This window comes from Primulina eburnea, chromosome 2 (genome assembly GCF_022965805.1).
Source record: "Primulina eburnea isolate SZY01 chromosome 2, ASM2296580v1, whole genome shotgun sequence".
Taxonomy (NCBI): domain Eukaryota; kingdom Viridiplantae; phylum Streptophyta; class Magnoliopsida; order Lamiales; family Gesneriaceae; genus Primulina; species Primulina eburnea.
This window is the reverse complement of record NC_133102.1, coordinates 10,116,696-10,140,425: the sequence shown is the minus strand read 5'-3', so window position 1 is coordinate 10,140,425 and position 23,730 is coordinate 10,116,696. Positions and strand designations below refer to the sequence as shown.

At 36.8% G+C, this 23,730-nt stretch overlaps 2 protein-coding genes and 1 long non-coding RNA gene across 8 annotated transcripts in view; 1 reads left to right on the top strand and 2 right to left on the bottom strand.

Annotated features, from left to right (window-relative positions):
• Positions 1 to 851: 851 nt before the first annotated feature.
• Positions 852 to 1,871, bottom strand: LOC140824579 (uncharacterized). The gene has a single exon (XM_073186152.1). The coding sequence runs from the start codon at positions 1,824 to 1,826 to the stop codon at positions 1,164 to 1,166; it is 663 nt and encodes a 220-aa protein (XP_073042253.1). The 5' UTR covers positions 1,827 to 1,871; the 3' UTR covers positions 852 to 1,163.
• Positions 1,872 to 3,867: 1,996 nt separating this feature from the next.
• LOC140822947 (uncharacterized) lies at positions 3,868 to 23,632 on the bottom strand. Of its 4 annotated transcripts, none has more exons than XM_073183962.1 (16): positions 23,516 to 23,632; positions 21,916 to 22,152; positions 21,708 to 21,836; positions 21,408 to 21,615; positions 20,543 to 20,689; positions 19,881 to 19,955; positions 15,432 to 15,503; positions 14,920 to 14,991; positions 14,771 to 14,842; positions 14,515 to 14,586; positions 14,277 to 14,348; positions 6,452 to 6,523; positions 6,196 to 6,339; positions 4,964 to 5,035; positions 4,444 to 4,590; positions 3,868 to 4,359 (listed from the first exon to the last, which is right to left on the bottom strand). In XM_073183962.1, the coding sequence occupies exons 2-16, from the start codon at positions 22,114 to 22,116 to the stop codon at positions 4,175 to 4,177; spliced, it is 1,740 nt and encodes a 579-aa protein (XP_073040063.1). In that variant the 5' UTR covers positions 22,117 to 22,152; positions 23,516 to 23,632; the 3' UTR covers positions 3,868 to 4,174. The 4 variants fall into 4 exon arrangements, with proteins under 4 accessions (XP_073040063.1, XP_073040062.1, XP_073040061.1 ...); XM_073183961.1 differs by having other exon boundaries at positions 21,916 to 22,213; positions 23,383 to 23,552; XM_073183960.1 differs by having other exon boundaries at positions 23,383 to 23,552.
• The window catches only part of LOC140822948 (uncharacterized), a 28,081-nt gene continuing 19,860 nt past the window's right edge, over positions 15,510 to 23,730 (top strand). The window contains exons 1-2 of one of the 3 annotated variants that reach the window (XR_012116074.1): positions 15,510 to 16,693; positions 16,918 to 16,987. This is a non-coding gene — a long non-coding RNA (uncharacterized lncRNA). Of the gene's footprint in view, positions 16,988 to 23,730 lie in introns of all 3 variants that reach the window. The other 2 variants (XR_012116075.1, XR_012116073.1) reach the window with 2 other exon arrangements.

Genomic DNA, 23,730 nt, shown 5'->3' with positions numbered 1-23,730 from the left:
GATTTCACAGCCAAATAGAAGATATACCATGAATATTGCGCTATTAAGTCAATTACCAATAATACCGAAAGTTTTAATAGGTATTCATTCACCCCCTCTAAACATCTAGCCGGTCCTAACAACATATGAGATTGAGTACATGCTGATAGTCATAGACTAAAAATCGAAAGCTAGCGAAATCCATCATTCATTGTTGCAATTGCAATTATTAAATAACAAAAGGACACTTGGTTATTGTATGTTATTGAATTAGTTAAATATAATTTGACATAACATATTGATAAAATAATGAATTCCTTCAAAATCATTGCTTAAGAATTGATATGTGCATTAACCGATATTTGAACAGTCGTTTATTAATTATTTTAATTTAAATTATTTAAATTGTGTTTGTTTCATCCTTTTATTTTAATTTCAATTTAGTTTATTAATTTATTCAAGTTTTTGTTCAAGTTAATTAAAGAATTGTTTTTAATGTTGATTTGTAATATATCAAGTTTTTTCGGACGATATCCGTACTTGTTATTAAAGCTTGACATGTACACAGAAATAACAAACAAAATTACATAACGAAAAGTAAATTATTTAAAATAAACATGTGAAAACATGTAAATTTAATATATGTAATTAATATGAATTTATAAAAAATATAAATTTCAATTTTATTTATTATATCAACTAATTTTATCTCAAATAAAATCGTTTCCACGTGCATCGCACGTGCACTGTTCTAGTATATATATATATATATATATATATATATATATATATATATATATATATATATATATATATGTTTTCAGATTTCGAGCTGTGCCTGAAATTAGAAACTCGTATGGCTGCAATGGGTGAGACAAGAAGCTATATGCCATGCTACTTCGACAAGATTATAATATAAATCAAATTTCATCACCATTAAATTGTCTGAGAATGAAAAAAATCTCGCAACTTCAAGATGCTAAGCAAACCTAAAAACACATGAAAGTATAGGATGATGGGAGGGCCAAAAAAAAATCTCTCTCTCGCCATCGAAAACCCGACACAAGAACTAGTAATGATCTAAAAGTTAGGGGCGGACGATCTTCTTAATTAAATGAAATTTTGAATGAGGTTTCTTTAAATATGCTCACTGGACAGGATCCGTAGGTCGTCCCCGGCCGGCTTCAAGTTGGTTTCAAATTGTGAAACATCGTTTTCCACTTGATCTCTTCAACTGCAGGAGACCAATATTCGTCATAATCTGCATCCACTTTCTCATCATCCTTTTGAAAGTCATATTGATACACCGTAGGGCTCGAGAAGCTGTTGATTCTTGGAGTAGCCAACAATAGGGGGCTCCCATTCGTGAGCAAAAGTGGAGCCCGACCCGTCGTCTTACTAGTCGCCACCAGCCTTCTGTTCCTCTTGAGCTTGAAATCCTTCCACCTTGCACTATGAGCTCGACAAGGCACGAGGGCGAGTGCCGGTTCCTTGTGATGCATCCAGGTGCGCAAGTACTTGGAAAACGACGTCTTCGTCCGCTTGATCGCGATCAAAATCCTTGACATGGGATGTGGGAAGTTGCCATTTTCTTTGCTAGCAATCTTGAGAATTTCAAGCCTGTGTTTCGCTATGGAAATCCCCATACTTTGGAGGAATTCGTGATTGAAGTAAGGTATATCTTCTTGTTCTAGCTCATTTTGCGCAAACGCTAGGCCATACTCGTAGACCAAGGACGGATCTAGGCTTGTTTTCGAGAGCCAAGAAAACCAATCCATGGCCTGATATGTGTGTGAAAGGTGATTGAGTGTGTTCCAAAATATGATGCCCAAATGTTTTGTGGGCATATATATAGTAAGTGTAAAGGGATTTTTGCAGTAATTTGACTTTTTTCTTTTGTTTAATGGGGATGGTAGTTGAAACTCTCTTTTGTTTTTGAAACTTATGGTGGTTGAAACTTGAATGTGACTAAAAGGAAAAAGAAAATTGGGGATGTGGGGACTTAAAGTTAACAGTTATGGTTCCATACAATAATCACATATAATGTGAATCAAAACTTTATATATGAGTAGGGATTAAGAAATCTTGGATGTGAGAATTGCCTTGAATCACGCTTCGAAATACAACGGGTCATCCTTCTTCACCTTTTGCTTTCGGCAAAAACTTGTATGAGACGGTCTCACGGGTCGTATCTGTGAGACAGATCTTTTATTTGGATCACCCATGAAAAAGTATTACTTTTTATGCTAAGAGTATTACTTTTTATTGTGAATATGGGTAGAATTGACCCGTCTCACAGATTTTGATCCGTGAGACGGTCTCGCATGAGACCCACTCTTGTTTTCTGGTATGTTGTGTGGGTAAGGACGACAATTTCATCCGAATTCGAATGACGAATGAAGGAGGATGTTGAGGATTTTTGTGTACGAGGATGAAGACGAATCTTAAATGAAATTGAATATCCGATGGAGACGGAGATAAAAAAAAAAAATATTACTCGAATCCTACATATTGTCATCCATGTGTGGGGGCAATGTCTAGAAATTCTTTTATATATGACATTATATAAATATAATATCTCAAATCTTATAATTCTTTTATGATCTTTCAACATAAGCAATCGTTTCTGGTTCGATTCACACCCTTTCCATAAATATTCCCATTATTATATAATATTTTATTTATTTACATTACTTTTTAATTTTTTAGAAGTTCTCGTATTAAATTAAAATAACTAAATATATATGGTGTGACATCACAAATCCAATGAATTACATGACGCAAACCGAATTTTTTTCTCAAGATACTCGAAAACAGCATCAAAGGTTCTCGTAACGCTTCCACGCGAAAATGCCTCAGGTGCTTCTTAATTTTTGTTTGTGTGTGCAGACCCGATCCGACTTATCCCACATTATTGTAGCCGAGATGTCAACGAGTTTGGGTTGGGACGGGTTTCGCCAAACTTGGGACTCGTTCCACAAACGCGGCAAGTCCAATCTCGGTTAGACCCACAAAAAATATATAATTTTATATTTATTCAATAAAAAATTTTAAAAGTTAACGAATCATTAAACATATATGTCCAAATTTATATTAATAATACTCAGGAGAAAAACAATATTATCACAAGTTAAAATATATCGATTTGTATTCAAATAGTAACAAAAAAAAATGTAATGATATATTTTCATATTAAACATATAATAATAAAATAAAACAATTTCAATCCCAAATATTATAAACTAAAATTATAGATAAGATATTAATTATTTAGCATAAATAATATAATTATATCATTGATAATATATATACATATATTTTATATTTTGACTGATGGGTTCGAGGTGGGTTTGACCAAAGCCGAGACCCACCCTGGATCCGCTTTTAGACTCGCTAGGCCGGGTATAAACCCATCTTGATGGAACGAATTTAATATGAGACCGAGTTTGAATCCTACCCGTGCCATCTCTACACCAGACTGAACTCGACAAAATATAGATAACATCAATGAAGACCCAACTGGGCTCATTCCACATATCGTATGCTCGGAATATTTTGCATCTACTGAAAATTTTGATCTATAGAACGTATATTTACCGACAAAAGACAAATCAATTTACAATTTAGCTGTAATAAACTCTTGGTCGTCTACTTTGTCTGAGATTTAATCTTACCATGCTACGTTCAAAATTTAAATCTATAGGAAAAAATAAATATAAACAAGAAAACAATTTAAATTATTTTTATCATAAATCGGGGTTTTATCGGGCTAATGTATACAATACAATACTCTCTCCTTTGTTGTTTTCTTTTCCTGATTCAAACTCAACAATAATCAGTATCTCTGCCACGCCCCCAAGAATAAATAATTCCATAACAAAGAAAATATAATTCCATAACAAATCATTATATAATCCACAGGTACGCAACCAACATTTATTTACAGAATTTGCGGAGATGACAAGCATTTTTTCCAGAGCTCCACAAGTAAAATGTGTTGAAATCCATGCCAAAGGAAGTTCTTATATACATTTCTTTCATAATCACGAAGGAGCGGTATGAACACTTCACATGTGGCACGGAGGGATGATCATTATCTACAGCGTTTTCAGATACATGATTCTTGATTTTACACGTACACCTTAAGATGGATTGCTTTATTCCAGCCATCACGTAGATACAGCGGTAGTGGGTGCTATTCGGGCCTAAAGCTCACCAGATTCGGGAGATCTACAGACTTGAGCTTCTGTATATCACTGGCAGTCACTTTGCAAGACTCCAACGTCAATGATTTCAAGTTTTTAAGTGACATCAGATGCTTCAGACCAGCTGCTGTTACACGGGAATTCGAGACGTTCAAAGAAACTAGTTGTGTGAGTCCTGCGTTTACAAGTGCAATTTACAGTATAAGTGCAATTTACAGGGGAACATAAACAACATGAATATTTATGCAGGTTTAAGTACCGGATATTGATTCCAAGCTTTTATCCGTCAAATGGTGGTTTTGGGATAGATTCAAAAGCACGAGGGATGTAAGATCTTTGATATTCTTCACACCCATATCAGTTAATCCACCACCGCAAATTTCAAGAGATCGCAGGTTCTTGAAATCTGGACAAAACAGCGCAAGCGACCAGGAGTATATTACACGACAAAAAGACAAATATTACAGACTCATGCTTGAAAAAGATCTAACCCAGTAACCCTCATCTACTTCAAGTTTGGTTCACCCCCCAAAACACACGTCCACAAAAGGAGTCATGAAGAAAACGAAGAACAATTTATACATTATTAAAAAATTAGCCAATTTTTAAGAATAGTTAATTTGCCTAATTTGGAGAATTGACTTGAAATTCGCAACTGCATATTTTCAGTGGGAAATTGTCAATGACAGTTAATATTGTCTAACGAGCCGGGGTTAGGGTTGGAGGAGTGGAAGAAGATAGTTAATACAACTCAAATGACTTCAAACAGAGTAGCATACATCGCAAATAACGAGTTCCAGAATCTGTAATCCGTGCTCCAAATAGATCCAGATGAGTCAATCCAGTCAAACCTGCAAAATAAATAGACCCCGTGTTTTAAAATTTATAGAAAAGGAATTATTTGTCTACTTTTACAAAATGTATGCCTATCAAGAAGATGCAGAAACATGAATGGTGGCTGCCTTTCTCGCACATAACAATTCTCTTACGTGAAAAGAGAAGACAAACTACAATGATATAGAACTTCAGCAAACCGTCATCATCATTAGTATCTGGCTCAACTATCAGCATCAACAACAAAAAAAAAAACTTAAAATCGTTTCTGGGTTTTCTATTAGAGTTCCTGAGCATAACGGTTTAGATCACCCAACTGCAGCAACTTCCTTGCAACAGACAAAATTCCTGCCCTTGTTTTATGAGATTGGGATTACTTGATTGCCATTATAAAATAAGATATTTAATAGTATATGATCCACAATGATTTCTAAGATATTACATTAAGGAAAATAAACAACAGCCAGTACATCTAGTCATGTCTTTGGTACCAGGAGAACATGGAAATGTCATTGTCCACTTTCAAGCCTCTGACAAACACAAGAAGCAACGGGGAGAAAATCATAAACTAATTTGCCAGGAGACCAGTAACATTTAAGGATAAAAATAAACTAAGGATGTGAAAGAAATTTACTTAAATAATTATCTCAGAAATTTAATTCTCTTATTTCAAAAAAAGAAATTTAATTCTCAGTATTTGGAAACAAAATGCAACATTTTCTCCTGTCATAACCTTTGTGGGACATTAAGGTATATGCCGACAACTGATGCGAGACTTGAAGACATGGGCCATATTGATCCAGTAAAGCCCACCATCAAACAAGTCTATACTAGAAGAAAGAACATGACCATGGGCCATGCTGTCAAGCCCAACTACAAGAAGAATGAAAATGGAAGCACACGTGAGGAGGAGGAATAAGAGGGTAGAGGAAAGTTTGTTGAGGATGTAATCATTTCTTTTCTCAGTGTCACTAGCAGAGCTAGGGGAAGGGAATATTTCCTTTGTAACAGAGAAGTATCTCTGGGATATAAACTCTATATTTCAGTTATTTTTAATCCAAATTGATACCTATATTTCAGCTTCACTTTTGGTGTTTGATCTTATTACATTACTATTGCATATCTGAATCATCCTAACAGCAGCACACAATTATGCAGTCATTTAAAAACCACTTACTTGTTAGAGCAGCAAGACCACTATCGGTGATTTGACCGACATCCAAATTGAGGGATTTGAGTGATGATAAGCTAGACAACTTTCTCAAACCACCATCAGTAACACCGGTGAAGGAAAGATTCAAACTCTCAAGAGTAATCAACCCTGCAAAAATGATAGTAAGACTGAATGAATTTCGAGCAATACCAATTTGTGTATATAGTATCATAAAAAATATACTTCTTGAAAGATAATATCTCTCGACAGGATATCTTACCAGAAAGATGACGTATTCCACTGCTTCCAACTTCAGTATCAGACAACTCCAGACATTTCAGACATGATAGGCCTACAAATCATTTCCAGAAAAAAAAAAAGTCAGCAAGAGAAAGAAACCGGTTACCTTATAGGCTTATAGCTTTTCTAGATCAGAGAGGATCTCTTTCCTTCTTTACCGGCTTTCTTCCCCAATAAAATAAAAAGAACTTGTACAATACAGGAAGGAAGTTCGAAATAAAAATCATTCTCTCATATGTTCCCCTCATTATCCTGCCCCACCATCCAGGATTCAAATTAAGTGCGGTGGAAACTCATTACCTTGTCTTTAGGTAGACTCAAGGTTGTAAATGGCGGGAGGCGGTGACGGGGCGGTCGGTGATCGCCTACCGCCTCAGCCGCCCAGGCGGCGCCCAGGCAATTGAATTTTTTAAGTAATTTTTTTATAGATAATCATAAATAATCATGCAATATAATCATTTTTATATAAAATGTGCAATTAAATAATATTTAAACACAAAATATAATATCATCTAGATAATGTGCAATTAATAAAGATTCATCATCGTATTAATGCTATTATGCTAACAAAGTAATATAATTATTTTTACCAAAACACTAAGTTTAAATTTTTTAATTATTTTTCTGACGGCAGGCAGCAGTAGGCGGCGGGCGGATTGTGTGTGGTGGTTGAGAGTGAAAACCAAAAATAAAATAAAGAAAGTGAGGTGTGTTAAGGTTTTAATATTTAAAATTAGTTAACTTTGATTAGGTTTTTAAAATTGTTGATTAGGTTTTTAAAATTGTTGACTACAACTTAAAAATCTTGACTGCCTGCCTCACCCGCCTGCTCGCCCGCCTAGCCTGCTCACTGCCTCGACCCGCTTGACCCGCCTGCTCGACGCCTCGACCCGCCTCTCCAACGCCATATAGCTTGGGCCGCCTAAAACACCCGCCTTATGCATAGGCGGTGCGGTTGAGGGCCACCGCCTATGCGGTGCCTAGGCGGCCGCCTCGACCGCCATTTAGAACACTCGTAGACTAAAACTGGTCACTGAATAAAGTAAACACAATACCAATAATAAACACACAAAAATTAAAGGAAAACAAAAGGTTAATTTTAAAAAAATAGAAAGAAAACGAGAACAAACAAGACCACACACCGACGCAATGAGGAAAGACAAAACAGTTTATATGAAAGATTCAAATGTAAAGGTGGCTGAACCCGAAAACGAGGTATCCTCCCCGAATTTTTCAGTCAGTCCCTTAACAGTGATACAGCAATCGATGAAATTGTCATTTTCAATGCCCTTGTTTCCACCACTTTTGTCAAACTTTGAAACCAGCAACTACAGAACTGTGGGTGACATTGAAACTCCAAGAATAGGATGTGCCTCTCTCAATTCATTCGAGGCAATCATGCCACTCCTGTCCTCATCAAATCTCTCAATGATAGCCCTCCAGTTTCGAAGAATGTAAAAGCCTTGAGTAAATTCCTCTGATACTGATCTTTCTTGTGTTAGTGCAGGTTAAGAGATGCATAAGAAGATGAGTGATAAGTGCAAGAATTGCACGTAATTTATATGAGAATCCATTTGAATTATGTTAGTTTTGAACAAAATTACGTGTGGTATTAGTTGTTTTCGTGTCGTGCAGGAGATAAACGACTACTGGAGGATTGATGGCGATTAGAGGCATTTTTGGTTGTGAAATGTTGATGGACAAGCGCCGCAGTGCTAATGCGCCACAGGAAAAAATGTAGCGCCTAAACACTACAATCCAGCGCCGCAGCGCCAGCAAGGCCGAACATCAAGCGCCTAGGCGCCAAGATCACCGAACAACAAGCACCTAGAAGATGCTTGAGCACCTGCGAAGGAAGACAAATGGGCTTCAATTTACGGGCCCGCGCGATGGATAAAAAGAGAATAGGGTTTCAACATGGGGGCAGCCGTTTTTTGGGAGAGAAAACGCAGTGAGAGACGCAAAGGATACACGAGAAGAAGATCTGGAACGCCAGGATTGATCGCAACGACGAAGACGACGAATTTGGAGACAGAGACACCACTTCAGATTTGTTATCTAATCTTTCGCTTTTTTTTAAAATTCGTGTATTGCGATGTCTAAATCTTCAAACATGCTTTGTTTTTGTTTAGATTTCATTATGAACCAACTTTTCCATTCTAGAGGATGATGTAGCTTTGTTGACACGATAATTTTGACTCAGTTGTTTATATGATTAAATTCTTTTTGGTTTAATTGTGTTTCCTAGTTCTTATCGATTTCAATTTACTGGCCATAAATGGTTTGTTATCTTATTAATTCTACAACTCAGGAGAGATATTAGAATTATGGATCATCTGGGACACGTCGTTAAATGTTTACATGTTCGGAAGACGTATAATTTTAGCGAGGCCTGTGTAAGATCATCGTTTGAATATATCATTTAAACTCATATTTTTATTATAACATCAACACAAATCATTCTCAAACCTAGTTAATCTTCATATCATAGCTCACATACCAAGCGTCCTTTGACTTGAGGATTTCAACGAAAGTTTTCAAAACGAGTCGTCCCCGGGAAATTTGCAGCATATTTCGGTCCCCCATCACAAGGTAATCGTGTTTGGTGATGTGATTCTTAATTTTCATGATTTGAATTTGACGGAATTGAATTTTTGAGTTATGCAATAAGGTGTTAGATGAATTGCTTAAGTGAGGTTGTTGCTTGAGGATTATTGGATTGGAGTGTCAATACATTGAATATAATAGAGACACTAGTGATCGAAAGATTGTTTTGATATTGTGATAGCTATATTCTTGAAATATTGTTGTTGTGTGAGGCGTTGTAGAGATAGTTATTATCGACTGAGGTGGTTGTTCGAGTTGAGTCATGCCACCGAAGAAGAAAAGTAAACCTGGTCAAGGTGGGGATGGTGAGTCGTCTTCTGCTAGTTTTGATAAACGACGGTTCTGAGATGCTATTGCTGCTGAGAACTATACGAAATTGCAAGAAAAAAATATGAAGCGGGAGAGAGGGATGTATCAGAGCTATCCGGACTGTGATACATTGGTTCTTGCTCGGGGGTTACATTGGGATGAATTTGTAAAGCCGTCTGCAGATACTATGATGTCCCTTATTAGGGAATTCTACGCAAATTTAAAGGTAAAGCACGAGGACTATCACGTGAAGATCAGAGGGCGGATGGTTGCCTTCGACAGTCGGACGATCAACTCGTTGTACTCGATGCCCGACTATGACACCGACGAATACACAACGTTCATAAGAGAGGCCCACCCATACGAGGTGATCATTCCCACCCTTTGTGAGCCGGGCACAGTTTGGAAGCTCAATAATCAGCGAGCCCCGGTCACATTCCCGGCTACATCAATGAAGAGAGAGGCGTATAACTAGTATCATTTTGTAGCCTCGAGGTTGATGTCATCTGGACACGTTTCGGATGTGAAGAATACTAAGACAGCTTTAGTTTATTGTATTGTCGCCGGCAAAACAGTTGATTCAGGTAGGGTGATTATGAGTTCGATCTTGCAGGCTGCCCGGGGCACTTCTACAGTTAGCATGTCCCGTTCTTCAACCATCACGGACCTCTGTCACATAGCGGGTGTCATATGGGATGACACTGAGCAGGTGTTGCGGACAAAAGGTGATATCTTACTGGTTGAAGACCTCCCGAGAGACGAGACAGATCTCCCGAGAAACGAGACATAGACAGATTGCTAGTAGCCCGGGCGAGGCTTCAGGGAGTGGAGCACAGCCGCGGCCCTCGCCACGGGCACCACAGGTACGAAAGGCAGGTACTGGGAGAGGACAGACCGCGCACGAGCATCTCGATGATATGGAGCGTATGATGAGGAGACAGTGGCGGATTACTCGCGAGCACATGGATTATATGCACTATTTCATCCGTGTGCTTGCGCAGCGTTTTCCTTCGACCATCGCCTCCGACGAGCCATTGCCGCCTCCGCCAGCTTTTTCACACCAACCCATCGAGGACGACGACGAGTATGACTCTGATGAGGTGGTCGAATTTTCAGGCGAGGACAGTGAGTCCTGATGCTCGCTGTACGAGGTACGTGATCTCATGTTTTTCTTGGTTTATCACCGTACATTGGGGACAATGAATGTACTTAAGTTTGCGGGGTTGTGAATTTGCTTTTGTTTGTTTTAGTTAAAGTTGATTAATTTGTTTTGAGGACTGCATGATTAGTTATTTTCTGCACAGTAGTTTAAGTGTTTTAATTTCATAAGGAGTCTAGTCGAGTCGTGTTGGAAAAAAAATCATTTCAATATTGCATGCTAGATTCGTTAGAAAAGAGTCATGGATAAGTCATTGTGTGGCCGATGATGAGAATGAAGTTGTGGTTCTGAATCATATACGTGTTCATGATAACTTGGGAGTCACATCTTTTGCACTGTAATGTATGTTGATGTTATCGATGCTTAGAGACAATTTACATACCTATGATACTAAATAGACAATGGAGATCGTGATTTTTAGTGATTCTCGCATGACATTAACTGACACTTTTGCAAACACATAGATGATTTATGCAATTTTTTTTCAATATCTTTGGGTCTGTTATCATTGTTTATTATTGAGCCTCGAGTTGATTGAGATACTTGAATTTTTTGTGTACCTATCTCAGATATCATTGTGGTTGAATAATGAATGTGATTGACCTATATTTGGGTAATCTAGAACTTGTTTGAACACTTTTCGAGGCGCAATACGGATAATATGTGACATAGGAATGATTTAGGCAGTCTTTGGAACCGTTTGAGCCTTCGAGTCTACCAAATGAAAATAAAATATCCCTAGTGTCCCATTTTGATCTTACTAAAAATCAAGTCGAGTGTGTCAATGACATACAATTAGCCCTCACTTGTATCTATTTTATATCCCACAACAACTACCAAATGAAACTTATACACTTACTATCCAACCTAATCTTGAAAAAAATAAGTTCATTGGTGTTGAAATGATTCAACTACTCCTTGAAAAGAAAAAAAACAAATGTGTATAAAGGAGTTGAAAAAGAAACAAAAGAAGAAAGACAATGAAAATAACGAATCAAAGTGTTGAAGAAGAAAAATATGGAAAATTGATGATGGGAATGATGAGAAAATAATAAGTGGACGATTAATGAAAAGTGAAAATGAGTGAAAATGATGAAAGTCAAATATTTCTCTCAAATTTTGATTTTCATACCCTTCATTGTAACCATGAACCGCAGCCTACTATTATAAGCTTGCAAGACCTAATAACCTTGTCACATTTATCCAATACACTAGTGGAGAAAAGTTGTTCAAGTCAAGCTTATGGATACCTGAGAAACATGGTTAGCAAGTATAGACTTTAATCATTTGCATGTAAGCATCTCATTGTTTGACATCATTTTTTGGTGTAATTGTGTTGAATATCTTATGAGCCAAAAAATACCATTAAAGTCTTTTGTGATATGTGTAAGTGAATTTGTATCCTAATGAAGTGTAAGTTGAACTGAGCTGAGTATTTCTTGAGTTTACAAGGCGAGTGGGTTTTTTTTTCCTGATCAGAAACTATCATTTATTATTATAAAATAATTTAGGTTACATAACATCGTGGATGAGCAATCCACAAATGAACTCGTGAAATACAAGGCGAGTGGGTTTAGTGAACCTATTTGAGCATTCGATTGGGTAAATGAACATTGACATATCAAACACGCATGTGACTCTTGAGTAATTGTGTATTACATGAAAATGGATAAGTTGGAGGCCAAGGCCAATGTTTGCATATCCATGACTTATAATTGTTAGCATTAATTCTTGATTGATTTCTTATTTTTATTTTGCTCGGGACTAGCAAAAATTCAAGTTTGAGGGGTTTGATAAGTGCAAGAATTGCACGTAATTTACACGAGAATCCATTTAAACTATGTTAGTTTATGACAGAATTACGTGTGGTATTCGTTGTTTTCGTGTCGTATAGGAGATAAACGACTACTGAAGGATTGATGGCGATTAGGGGCATTTTTGGTTGTGAAATATTGATGGACAAGCGCCGCAATGAGCAGTCCTCGATCCAAAGTTCTGAGGTCGGAAGTGTATCCTGAAGGTCCCTATCATCAATAAACTCACTTCTACTCTGATCCACAACCTGGAAGCGTGAGACTACTTTAGGGTCTGTGCCTCTAGAGGAAAAGCCGAAGGTACGAGCGAAGCAAAGGGGCAACTAAACGGCACTGATGGAGAGGTTAGAATATCCGCCATATGGTCACTACGGAACGTCAATGTAATTATTCAGAGGACATGAAGCCGCTGAGTGTGGAGAGATAACGAGTGCGCAAGGAGATGATAGGTTGGGTGGGGGCAAACCTTCCTGGTGGCGAATGGCCATATGGGCTAAGGGGGCTGTGAAACTGCGCAGGGGAAACCACCCATTACCTTGTCTTTAGGTAGTCTAAAACCGTTTCGGGATAAAGTAAACACGGTACCAATAATAAACTCACAAAAATTAAAGCAAAGCTAATGTCAAAAAATAATTAAAGGAAAGCAAAAAATTCATTATCATCATAGCAAATTCCCGCTAGTTGTGGTGTTGGCTGCATGGATATTAGTTTTCCAAACTAAACGATTTTCTCCCATGTCAATCTCTTAAACCAAGATCTAAAATATCCTACTTAACCACCTTTATCTAAGTTTTCAACTACTTACCCCTCTTTTTACTGGTTCCATTAAGCTGTCAATCTAAGATAAGTCGAATTGTGGCCGTGTTTGGTCTTCTTTCACATGATCACACCATGTTAGACGTCTCTCACTAATTTTATCATCTGTTGGGGCTACACCTAAATAGCTCATAATCCTTTCATTCATAATTCTATCTTTGCACGTTTTGCCACACATCCATCTTAACATACGCATATGTGCTACCGCCATATTATGCATATTTAGTCTTGTAGTGTCCCAACACTCCGAACCATAAAGCATAGCTGGTCGAACAATAGTCTTGTAACTTTTTTTTCAATCTCGCAAGCATTCTATCGCATAACACACCTGATGTCATCTTCCATTTCATCCTACCAGCTTTAATCCTATGGTCAATATCCTTTCTTATGTCCCCAGTCTTTTGGTTAATAGATCCTAAATAGTGAAAAGCTTCACACTCAGGGACTTCTCGACGTTCAATCTCAATTGGGCTATCCATTCGTCTAGATTTAGAACCAAAGTTACAAGCTAAATATTTCATTTTTGAGCGACTAATTCTAAAACCTTTACTCACAAAAGCTTTGCGTCATCTATCTAATTTTTTATGTCCACCTTCTTTAGTTTCGCCTATCAGGATAATATCAACAGCAAACAACATACGCTCAAGGAACTTGGTACCCATCCTGAATATGTCCCGTCAGCTCATCCATAACCGAAGCAAAGAGGTAAGGGCTTAAAGCCAATCCTTGATGAAGTCATAGTGCTAAAGGAAATTTACATGACATCCCTCCAGCAGACCTAACACTAGTTGCGGCACCTTCATTCATATCTTTAATGATCTCGATGTAGTATTGAGGCACATGCTTCCTTCTAAGTACCTACCAAATTAATTCTCTCGGCATTCTATCATAGGCTTTCTCTAAGTCGATAAACACCATATGCAAGCTCTTCTGTTGTTCTCTATATTTTTGTATCATTTGTTTAAACAAGAAAATAGCTTCCATTGTAGATCTACTATGCATAAAATCAAATAGGTTCTCTGATACCAAATTGGTATACAATAAAGAGAGTAAAAATGGCACATTATATTTTGATACTCAAACATAAAAAAAAGATTAACCTGCAAGATGAACCATCCCTTCATCCTTGATCCTGCAAGAATCCAGGTTTAGGCTTTCCAAATTTGTTAAACCTGTATCACGATAAATCTGCATGAGTAACAATTACTTATAACTCAAAATAATTTCCACTGCTAGCACGCATAACCACAGTGTTGCAAAGACATAGTCAAGCATTAAGCTAATATAGTTGGGGGGAGAAAAATTCAACACCATTTTATCACATGAGAATAAATTTACCTTTTAGGTGTACCAAAATAGCACCAGAGATATCATTGAATGCCAAATTCAAAACTTTCAAAGATTTCAGCTCTGTATGAAGCACAGAACAGGTTAAACATTACTTCACATTGAAAAATGAGAATAAATGAATGCTTAAAAAGCAAGAGTATCATTCATGATGCTCCCCGCACAGGAGTATCATTCATATGCTCAGAAGACAGGAAGCAGCTACTATTTTAGCTTCATAATTTAAGTATCTTGAGATAGAACTCACCTGAAAATTTACCGCAACCATCGTCAGTCAAATCACATCTGCTGAGATTCAAAAACAATAAGGCACCAAGAGCTGCAAGAAACAAAAAATCATTTAATATAGATAGAACAGCATACCGCAAGTAAACAGAAAATAAACACAATATATACCTGTAAGTGACTCTAGACATAGAGTCGTGACAGGACAGCCCTCCATATTTAAAAGAGCAAGCTTCTTCAATGCTGCAACTCAAATATTTGGATTCGAAAAATTCATTTTTCAGATAAAGTACAGTTATCAGAAACATGAAATTGAGAATTTTCTTTTGTACACAGTGAAATGGTTTCTTATCATTGCACTATCGTAGTAAATTAAACAAAAGAATGACAACATTAATAACTTCATCAACATTTCTCTAAGTCACAGAAAAATATCATCTGGAAACAGCCAAATTACCAGCTTTCTTTCACCTCAAGCGCACAATCTCTCAGAAAATGATTGTATATAATACAAAAAATTTCCACACTACAACTGGATTTCATACAACCAAGACCATAAACAGGTCATTACACACGCGACATGAATTTTATGTTGAATCACACTGGAAGAGCCTCCCAAATAAAAGTAGAGCTCCAATGGGTTAAATTGCATCAATCATTTTGTTTTACTTAAAGCATTGTACCTCTTAGAAATGCAACACCATTATCTGTAACCTTACTTGATGCAATTTGCAATGACTTCAAGTTTGTAAGCCCTGTAAAATAAAGAATAAATTTTTTGAAACAAAACACAAAGATGCTTCTTATTTTTTTAAGACACCCACAAAGTAACCATAAACTGACAGAGCGAATGTTTATTTTGCATGCTCAACCAAATTCAATTCTCTTTAATGTATTTTTTACTGGTCTCAAGTCAGTGACAGTAATGAGATAAATAATGATCATCGGGGCACAGTAAAGGCGTGAGCACATTGCGGATATTACTTTTAAAGCATGCGCCTACGCCACGAATATTATTTTTTACAACGTACAAAATATTTGCGCTGTTAATATTTCCGCCCAAAGATATATAATACGCACACTTGGTAAATAAGGAAACTCAATCCCTAGACCCCAAATCCCGTCACCCTAATCCCTCTCCCAAATCCAACCGTTTAACCACCGGTAACAGCTCATCGACCACCGTGAGTAGCAGCCCAGACCTAGATGACTCCAATTGTGGTCAGAATCGAGGCTTGTGAGCTCCAAAATAGCGAGTAAAACCCTTGTTCACGCGGGCACTGTAGCTCTATTTCAATCGTGTTTTTTTGGAGTCTTCTCCGGCCGATTTCTGGTTTGTTTCTATGATTTTAGGCCGGGAATAGATTGTTCATGAGTTTGAGGAACAATTTCGAAGCTATACCTGCCTCTTCCTTTAAATTCAGCCATTTCTAGTTGCGACCAGCTTCTTCACCGGTGAGTTCTAATCATATGTCATTGCTGTTTCGAGCTCTGCTCACCGATGCTTGGCGCTTCCTACTTGCTGTCTATCCAGCTTGATATTATAAAAAGGTCGTGTGAAAGGGCTCTTCGATTTCATAACTTAGTTACCCTCGCAATTTTCTGATGCGATCAAGACGATATTGTAATCTAGAATTCTAATAACCATCTTATAACTCACAGTATTGCTCATTGAGTGAATCTATTTTTAAACTTATTTCAATGGAAGGAAAATGGAATAATTGAATATTCATATTTCATTTACAAGTTTTTGTTCGTTGCTTTATGAGTATGAAAGTTAATTTTGCGAGTAAATTCTTTACATCATGAGAAAATGCTGTAGTTGGTTGTTGTAGGACTGGAGATGTAATGGAACAGGTTATGTCGCCTACCGTAATTTGATTAATAGGCCAAGAAATTGGGACAGCATGCAGACACCAAGCGACCCGAGCACTCCAGGAGATAGGTATGTAAAATCTGACTTGATTTAGGTACACACTAAGTTTTCACCGAATGAGTTTTAACTTATGTTTGCTCACCATTGTAAATAGCACACAATTTTGTGTTTGAACTTAGTTAAATGTTGTTAATAAGTCCTTGAGGATGCTTCATTCTTCATGTATGGTTATTTATTAAGTTTTTCTTCCACACGACTCAAACATCAGGTTAATTTACTGGTTGATGCATCAGCGGATGATGTATATCATCTCCCCCGTCTCTCTCCCACATGATTGACGTGAGCAGCTGGAGTATTAGCAGGGTATGGAACATTCATCTATGTTTAAAATGCACTTTTCTACATGAATGCATAAAACTGTGTTTTAAAACATATTCAAGACGCGATCGAGGAACGGAGACCGGGGCCATATGAGAGAAAATATTTTTATTATATAATTATTTTTAATTGTTTAATATATGGTATATGTTGTGTGGTATTTTCGAAAATGAGATGTTTTGAGGTGATTTTATATGCCGAGACGTATTTTTAAACGGTATTCGATTTTCGACGAAAATATGAACTTTTTGAGAACTCGACTAATATTTTCACAACTTTTTCTAAACAAAATATGTGAAAAATTAATTAATGGGCCTAATATACTAGGTAAATGGGCATAAGCCTATAATATGAGTTTTAATTCAAATAAAAGGCCCTAAACCCTACTCCATAACTTTCATAACTCTCGCCCCTCCCCCTCTAATTAAAACTAGGACTCTTCCTAGCAAAACACACGCACACACGAAAATCTTGGAGGAAGAAGCCACGTTTTCTAGAATAAAATTCTGCAAGTCCCCCTATACGTCGACATTCTTCGCATCTCAACTCGTTTTCGTGCGTAATAAACGCAAAAGCACGCCTTAATCTTTTTTTCTCATCTATCACACCATATTATATGTTTAATTCATGTTTGCATGAAAAATAAGTAACCCTTTGGTTTATTTTCGTTTTTATGCCATGACTTGCCTATAACTCACGTTTCTATGTTCTAAAACTTGTGTTAATGATGCATAAAGGGGCTGCCATCATAGGGTTATGGAAAGGGATGAGTTTAAGAGAGTTTAAGGACCTAGACAAGCTGACACAAGGGCTGGACATGAAGGAGGAAGGGGTTGCTCGAAAATAGAACTCTTGTGGGACAAAGACTCTTCGGCTAGGACATTTTGAGGGCCACGGTGGTTAGCTGCTGTTTAGGGCTTGACCAGGAGACTTAAGAGGGCTGCATGATGGTCTTAGGGTGGCTGCACAAGGGTCGGTTCGAGGGCTAGGGGGATCACGTGAGAGGAAGGGTCGTTTGCATGCTTTAGTTGACAGGTTGAGGGGCTGAGGCTTCTAGGTCTTGTAGGCTTTGTCCAGCAGGGTCCCTGGGGTTCGGACATGGTCCAAGGAGGGTTAGCTAGGGGCTGGTCTAGTTGGATAAGGGCAAGAGCCGAAGCTTGCATGGCCATAGGAATTAGGGTTTCTTTCGAAAATAGGGCTGAAGTTCAGTAGGAGTTCTAGGCTGGTTCATGGGTCTTGATTGGCTTGGTTTCACTTGGCTTGGGTTGAATATGGTTTATTTAGGTGTTATTAAGCTTTGGTTCAATTTTGGTTAAGTTTCGAGTCAATACGAGTCAAAACCGGGATGTACGTCTAAGTTCAAAAACTAATAGATGAAATTATCGAAAACCTAAATTTTAAGCCTAAGGAATATTCAAATGAGTGTTTTAAGGTAATAGGATAAGTTTGGAATGATTTGGGACGTCATTTCAAGGTCTAGGGATAAACATGGAAAGTTATGCTTCTAGGGATAAAACGGTCATTTTACACCTAAAATTGTTAGACGTCCTGGCAGTGCCTTGAATGTTGTAAATAATGTTAATATGTTTATTTTAAATGTTTATGAAATTAAATGATGAACCGTTAATGTTAAAGGCATGTTGCATGCTTGGTTTAAAAGAAAAATGATTTATATATGGATGAATTTTTATAAGTGATGGAAGTATGAAACGTTGAAGGAGGTGAACTGATCGTGACTAATAAGATGATACGACGATTAAAATGATACGATGATATGTAAGACCAAGGCTTAGTGATGGCTGAAAGTGTAGCTGATGTCTCCACCGCCCAGTAATGTGGTTACACGTAGATGGATCTATCAACCTTCAGCTGATAAAAAAGTCACAATTAACTATCTGAATTCAATAAAAAGAAAACCTATACGTATATGATGGAAGGAAATATGTTATGATATGCTGAAAGGAAATATGATATGATATGATGAAAGGGAAAATGTTTAAGTTTATGCATGTTCATGAAAAGCTATTTTAAATAAAGTATTTCCACTATTGCATGTGGATTGTATATGTATTACTTGTTATCATGGTTAAGGTTTGCTGAGTCAATAGACTCACTAGGTGTGATCGATGGAGGTGAGCATGATATTGATGTTAATGGAGAACTTGATGGTTGAACTAGCTGGGCTGAAGGTGCACATAACCTGAGTACCGTCGCTAGTTTTCCGCACTTATGTTTATGACTTATGCTAATGATTTAAGTTACTTTTAAGATTTTATTGCTTATAATACTTGTGTGAGGTTTTTGAGAGGATGTTAGAGTTAAGTTTATTTTTGAAACAATGTTAGATTAGATTGGTCGACGTTTTACGATTTTACATTTAAATTACTTTTTTTTTTTGGATTTTCAAGTAATGATTGGTTGGTTTATTTTAAATGGTGCAAAAGTATTTTTAAAATATATATGTATATACATAGTAAATTCGGCCGAATGGTTGGGAAAAAAAATTTCTAGTAAATTTTAAAGAAAAACGAGTAGTGAACGTTTCAGTAGCAATATAAATTAAATATAAATATCGGTTTTTTTCTGGGGGCGTGCATTGCACGCTGTTGATTTCCTTTACCGCTATTGATTTTTTTTCTGCAGCGTGAATTGCATGTTGTTGATTTTCTTTTACACGCAACTTTCAACAGCTTTTAATTGTGTGAAGCGTGCAATGCGCATTACGGAAAGCAGATTTATACGCTGCAAAAAGTCATTTTTGTTGGATTGCCAAAATCTAACGAAAATAAGGTGACTGGTCTCTAACATATTCGAGTATTTTTTCGTTAATCATTTCCTAAGTTGAAGGGTACATAAATAAAAATTAAAAAAGAGCTACCTGAGAGAGCTTTCATATCTGGGTCAGTGATGCAATTGCAACAATTGACATTCAGAGATTCAAGCTTTGCAAGTTCTGCCAAATGCGAACATGATATATCAAATAATAAAAAAGTATCCTTTATGCTGAGAACAATTTTTAAGTATAACATTCAGATGGCAAATTCGTTGAGCGCAAACATACTAATAATCACGACCAAGTGTTGGTGTTAAACCTCCAACGTAGTTAGATGACCTATTAAACGGAGAATTACTTAAAAAGAGTTCATAATATCAAAGAAGCTCTTTTGTTCTTTGTTTCTTTTTTGCTTTTTGTCTCTCATTCACCTTTTGTTTTAAGATATGATTAGCCCACACCCCCTATACACACTCAAACCAAGAAGAAATTTGCAACGCATAGTACTTGATAGTGCAACTCTAGAATTATATATTTGCATTTTGAGTCTTATAAAATTATCAGCTCGCAAGATCTTCATCAAATTTTGAGTGTCAAACTTTCTTTTACTACCCCAAAAATAAATATCATCTTTCTGAATTAAACTTCAATAACACTTCGATGAAAAAATTATTGTAGAAGTCCCAAGTAGCACGACATTGAGATAATGAATTAAACTCGGGAAAATAATTTCCACAACTCAGAAAGAGTTCATAGAAATAACAAACCTTTCAAGTGAACTAATCCTCCACTGATTTTCGGACATCTTTCCAGGTCCAACTTTACAAGATCGACTAAGCCAGATAGGAAACTCATTCCTTGAGCGGTGATCGAGTTGTTTCTTTTAAAACTCAAAGAATTCAGGTTTGAAAGACCTATTAAATAACAGTAACATACATCAGACAATCGGTTATAAGCATTTGTTCTGCAGTTCTCCACCACAAAGTCACCTCCTGCCCCCACTACCAGAGGGGAGAAATTACAGTAATACAATCAAAGAACATGAGGTAACTCAAAACATTGACCTTTGCTCCCGAGGACAGAATTTCACAACAAAACTGCATCATTCACAAAAAATGAAAAAATTAAAGATAACAGCTCATGAATGGGCTTGAGAGATGAATTGTTTTCAGCATCAAATAAAAAGGCTAGAAAGACTGCTTCCTTCGGCAACACGGGATATGAGAGAATAACAAATGGCAATAATTATATACTTCTTTATCCATTGTGAGCTCTTTGTCATTAAATCAAGTCACTCTCTTCACAAACAAGAGAGCCTTTCCCTGACTTATCTTCGAGGGAGGGTGAAGGAAAAAAATGAAGAATATGTTGAAGTTGAAATCTCTGTTAATCCTCAAAGAGGATCTTCTTAGGATATGGCAGAGGTAATGCTAAATTATCATGAGACCAAATTTGAAATTTATACAAAATCCCAACTACCAGTGGAACAGTAAATACATTCACAAGATATCAACGACCAATGGTCTAACAAATGATGAAGTTTTCTCGAAGGATATGATTATATGAATATCGTTGGAGCATAGGAAGGGTCTCATAAATGAGAATCCTCATCCAGGAAAGAGAAAAATTTACCACTTATATGTTCCAGGCCTAAGTCCGAAATCTGTTCGCAATAATTACAAGTCAAGGCCTCAAGATTTCTGCATTCTTTGAGACAAGCTAATCCGGAATCAGTGATATCTGAACCGGATAGATCCACTGACAGTAAAGAAGAATTCTGTGAAGAAATGAAATCCATCCAACTGTCATTAAGTCCTGGATATACTCCTAAATTGATATCCTGCAAATAAAAAGAAACACGTGTCACTAGAAGTAACCTCTTAGCATCCAGGTGATTTTTAACGCCACCCACTACAAAGTTTTAAGGTTAACCTGAAGAGCACAATCACGAAAAGCTTCGAGTAAAGTATCAGTTAGGCATTGAGAACAGATCAACTCGTCAAAAATCTGTTGACTGATATCCCTTGGCAGCATAGAGAAGTTGTTATACTTGCTTATGTCCTTCAATGAAACGTAAATCCTTAACAACACAATAAAAGTATTTATGATTCTACAATAACTATTAGCAAAGAAAACATACTTCTCGAATCTTATATATACACAAATTCATGAGCGAGGGGCAGCTTCGTTTCCCCTGGCTGATATCCACGGTCAATGCTCTAGAAAATGAGGTTCCAAGCCATTTTGAACTCCCACTTTTATTATATCTTCCATAAGCTCCTCTGTGTGAGCTATCCTCATTGACCTGTTGGTCTTGTTTCCTGGAACAAGCTCCCCCCATTCGATGCTATATTCTGATTTATTCACATCAGTGTCGCTGCAGACAAGAAGGAATGTCCACAAATAATCAGTGTCAGAGTTGCAGGTGCAACATCACCCTGGAAAACAAACGGAATCATATAACACCCTTGGCTTTTATATCTGAATTTATCCAAGATTGTCTTCCCCAGCCCCCAGTTCCTTAATTTTTTTTATAAAGAGGCCTCTTTTTCACTAATGGACAGATACATTAAAGCTGCTTATGCATTCTGAGGGGAAAAAGACTGAAAAACTTGTGGTTCTTGTATGCAAGCTTTATTCCATTGTTCTTCAGCCATAGTTTTAATGCTTCCAACACCAGGAGTTAGGAAATGTTATTTAAAAGCAAAGAAAACGAAATCGAACATAGAAGACATTGGCCAAAACATATTTGCCTCATATCAATAAAAGTTGCACTTCAGATCACCAAGTTCAAAAAATAAGCAAAAGAATACCTCTTGCTTCTAAAGAAATCCATAATGGGCACACACAATTACAGATGTAATAAAACATAAGCTAGAAATTTCATCGCCAAGAATATGCTATCAATTGCAAGAATTACTATTCCATTACTCCCTTGCTAATTCAAGAAAAAAGTATAAATCCTCATACATCGAGGGTATAACATGATTCAACCCATTCAATGAACAGAAATGAAGAAACAAATTACAATATAAACAAAAATAAATTACAGAAGACAGATACTTTCCCAAAAGCAGGGATCACATCTTTGTTGTCATCATGTCACGATTAAACCATGGACCTTGGGCTCAAGGAAACACTATGGCATTAATCAAACCAATTCTCAAAAGTTACTGCTACTTGCACCTTATACCAGACAACACGAATTGGAGACGTAAACCATAACGTAATTTAAAATTAACTTATTCTAAAATTTCTTTCATTAAAACACAAATCTTCCTTACGACAGCACACAGGTTTAATTCCTTTCGACAAAAAAAATAAATCCAAAAGCCCACGAACAACTCCGATTACCAAAAATCAAAACCCAAAAAGGAATCATCTTTAACAGAAAACTATACGATTCAGCTTTAAGATCATACATGAGTTCAAGCTAAGCAGGCAAAAAAACAACCCACTTCATCTCCCTTGGTGATCAAACATTTCCATCACTCAAAGTCCTTAAATTAAAATTAAAAAACGATAATATACCACAAAACCCACAGTTTATTTTCTCGAATATCATCAAGTATATATAAAAAAACTCAACCAAGAGAGTAAAAAAAACCTTTACTCTTCCTAAAAAGTCACAGCAACCAACAATCCTACGATTATCGGAGACGAAATCGGTCTACAAACCACGCTGGCACATTAGAAAATGTATATATTATTTTAGAGAGAGAAAGGAGAAAAAAGTGTACGTGGGTTGAGTTGCAGGCTTGCAGCTAAAGAAGAAGATAGAAGGCAGCGTATATGGAGTGAAGGATTCTCGCTTCGGTAGCTGCTTCCGAGCCACAATCCGAACCTAGTGATGAGCGCCACGTGGCGGAAAAGGCAAATGGTGATCAAGAAAGAGGTTTTAATGTTTTGAAACGGGGCCCACTTCTTAGGTTATATTTTTTATTAAATTATTATT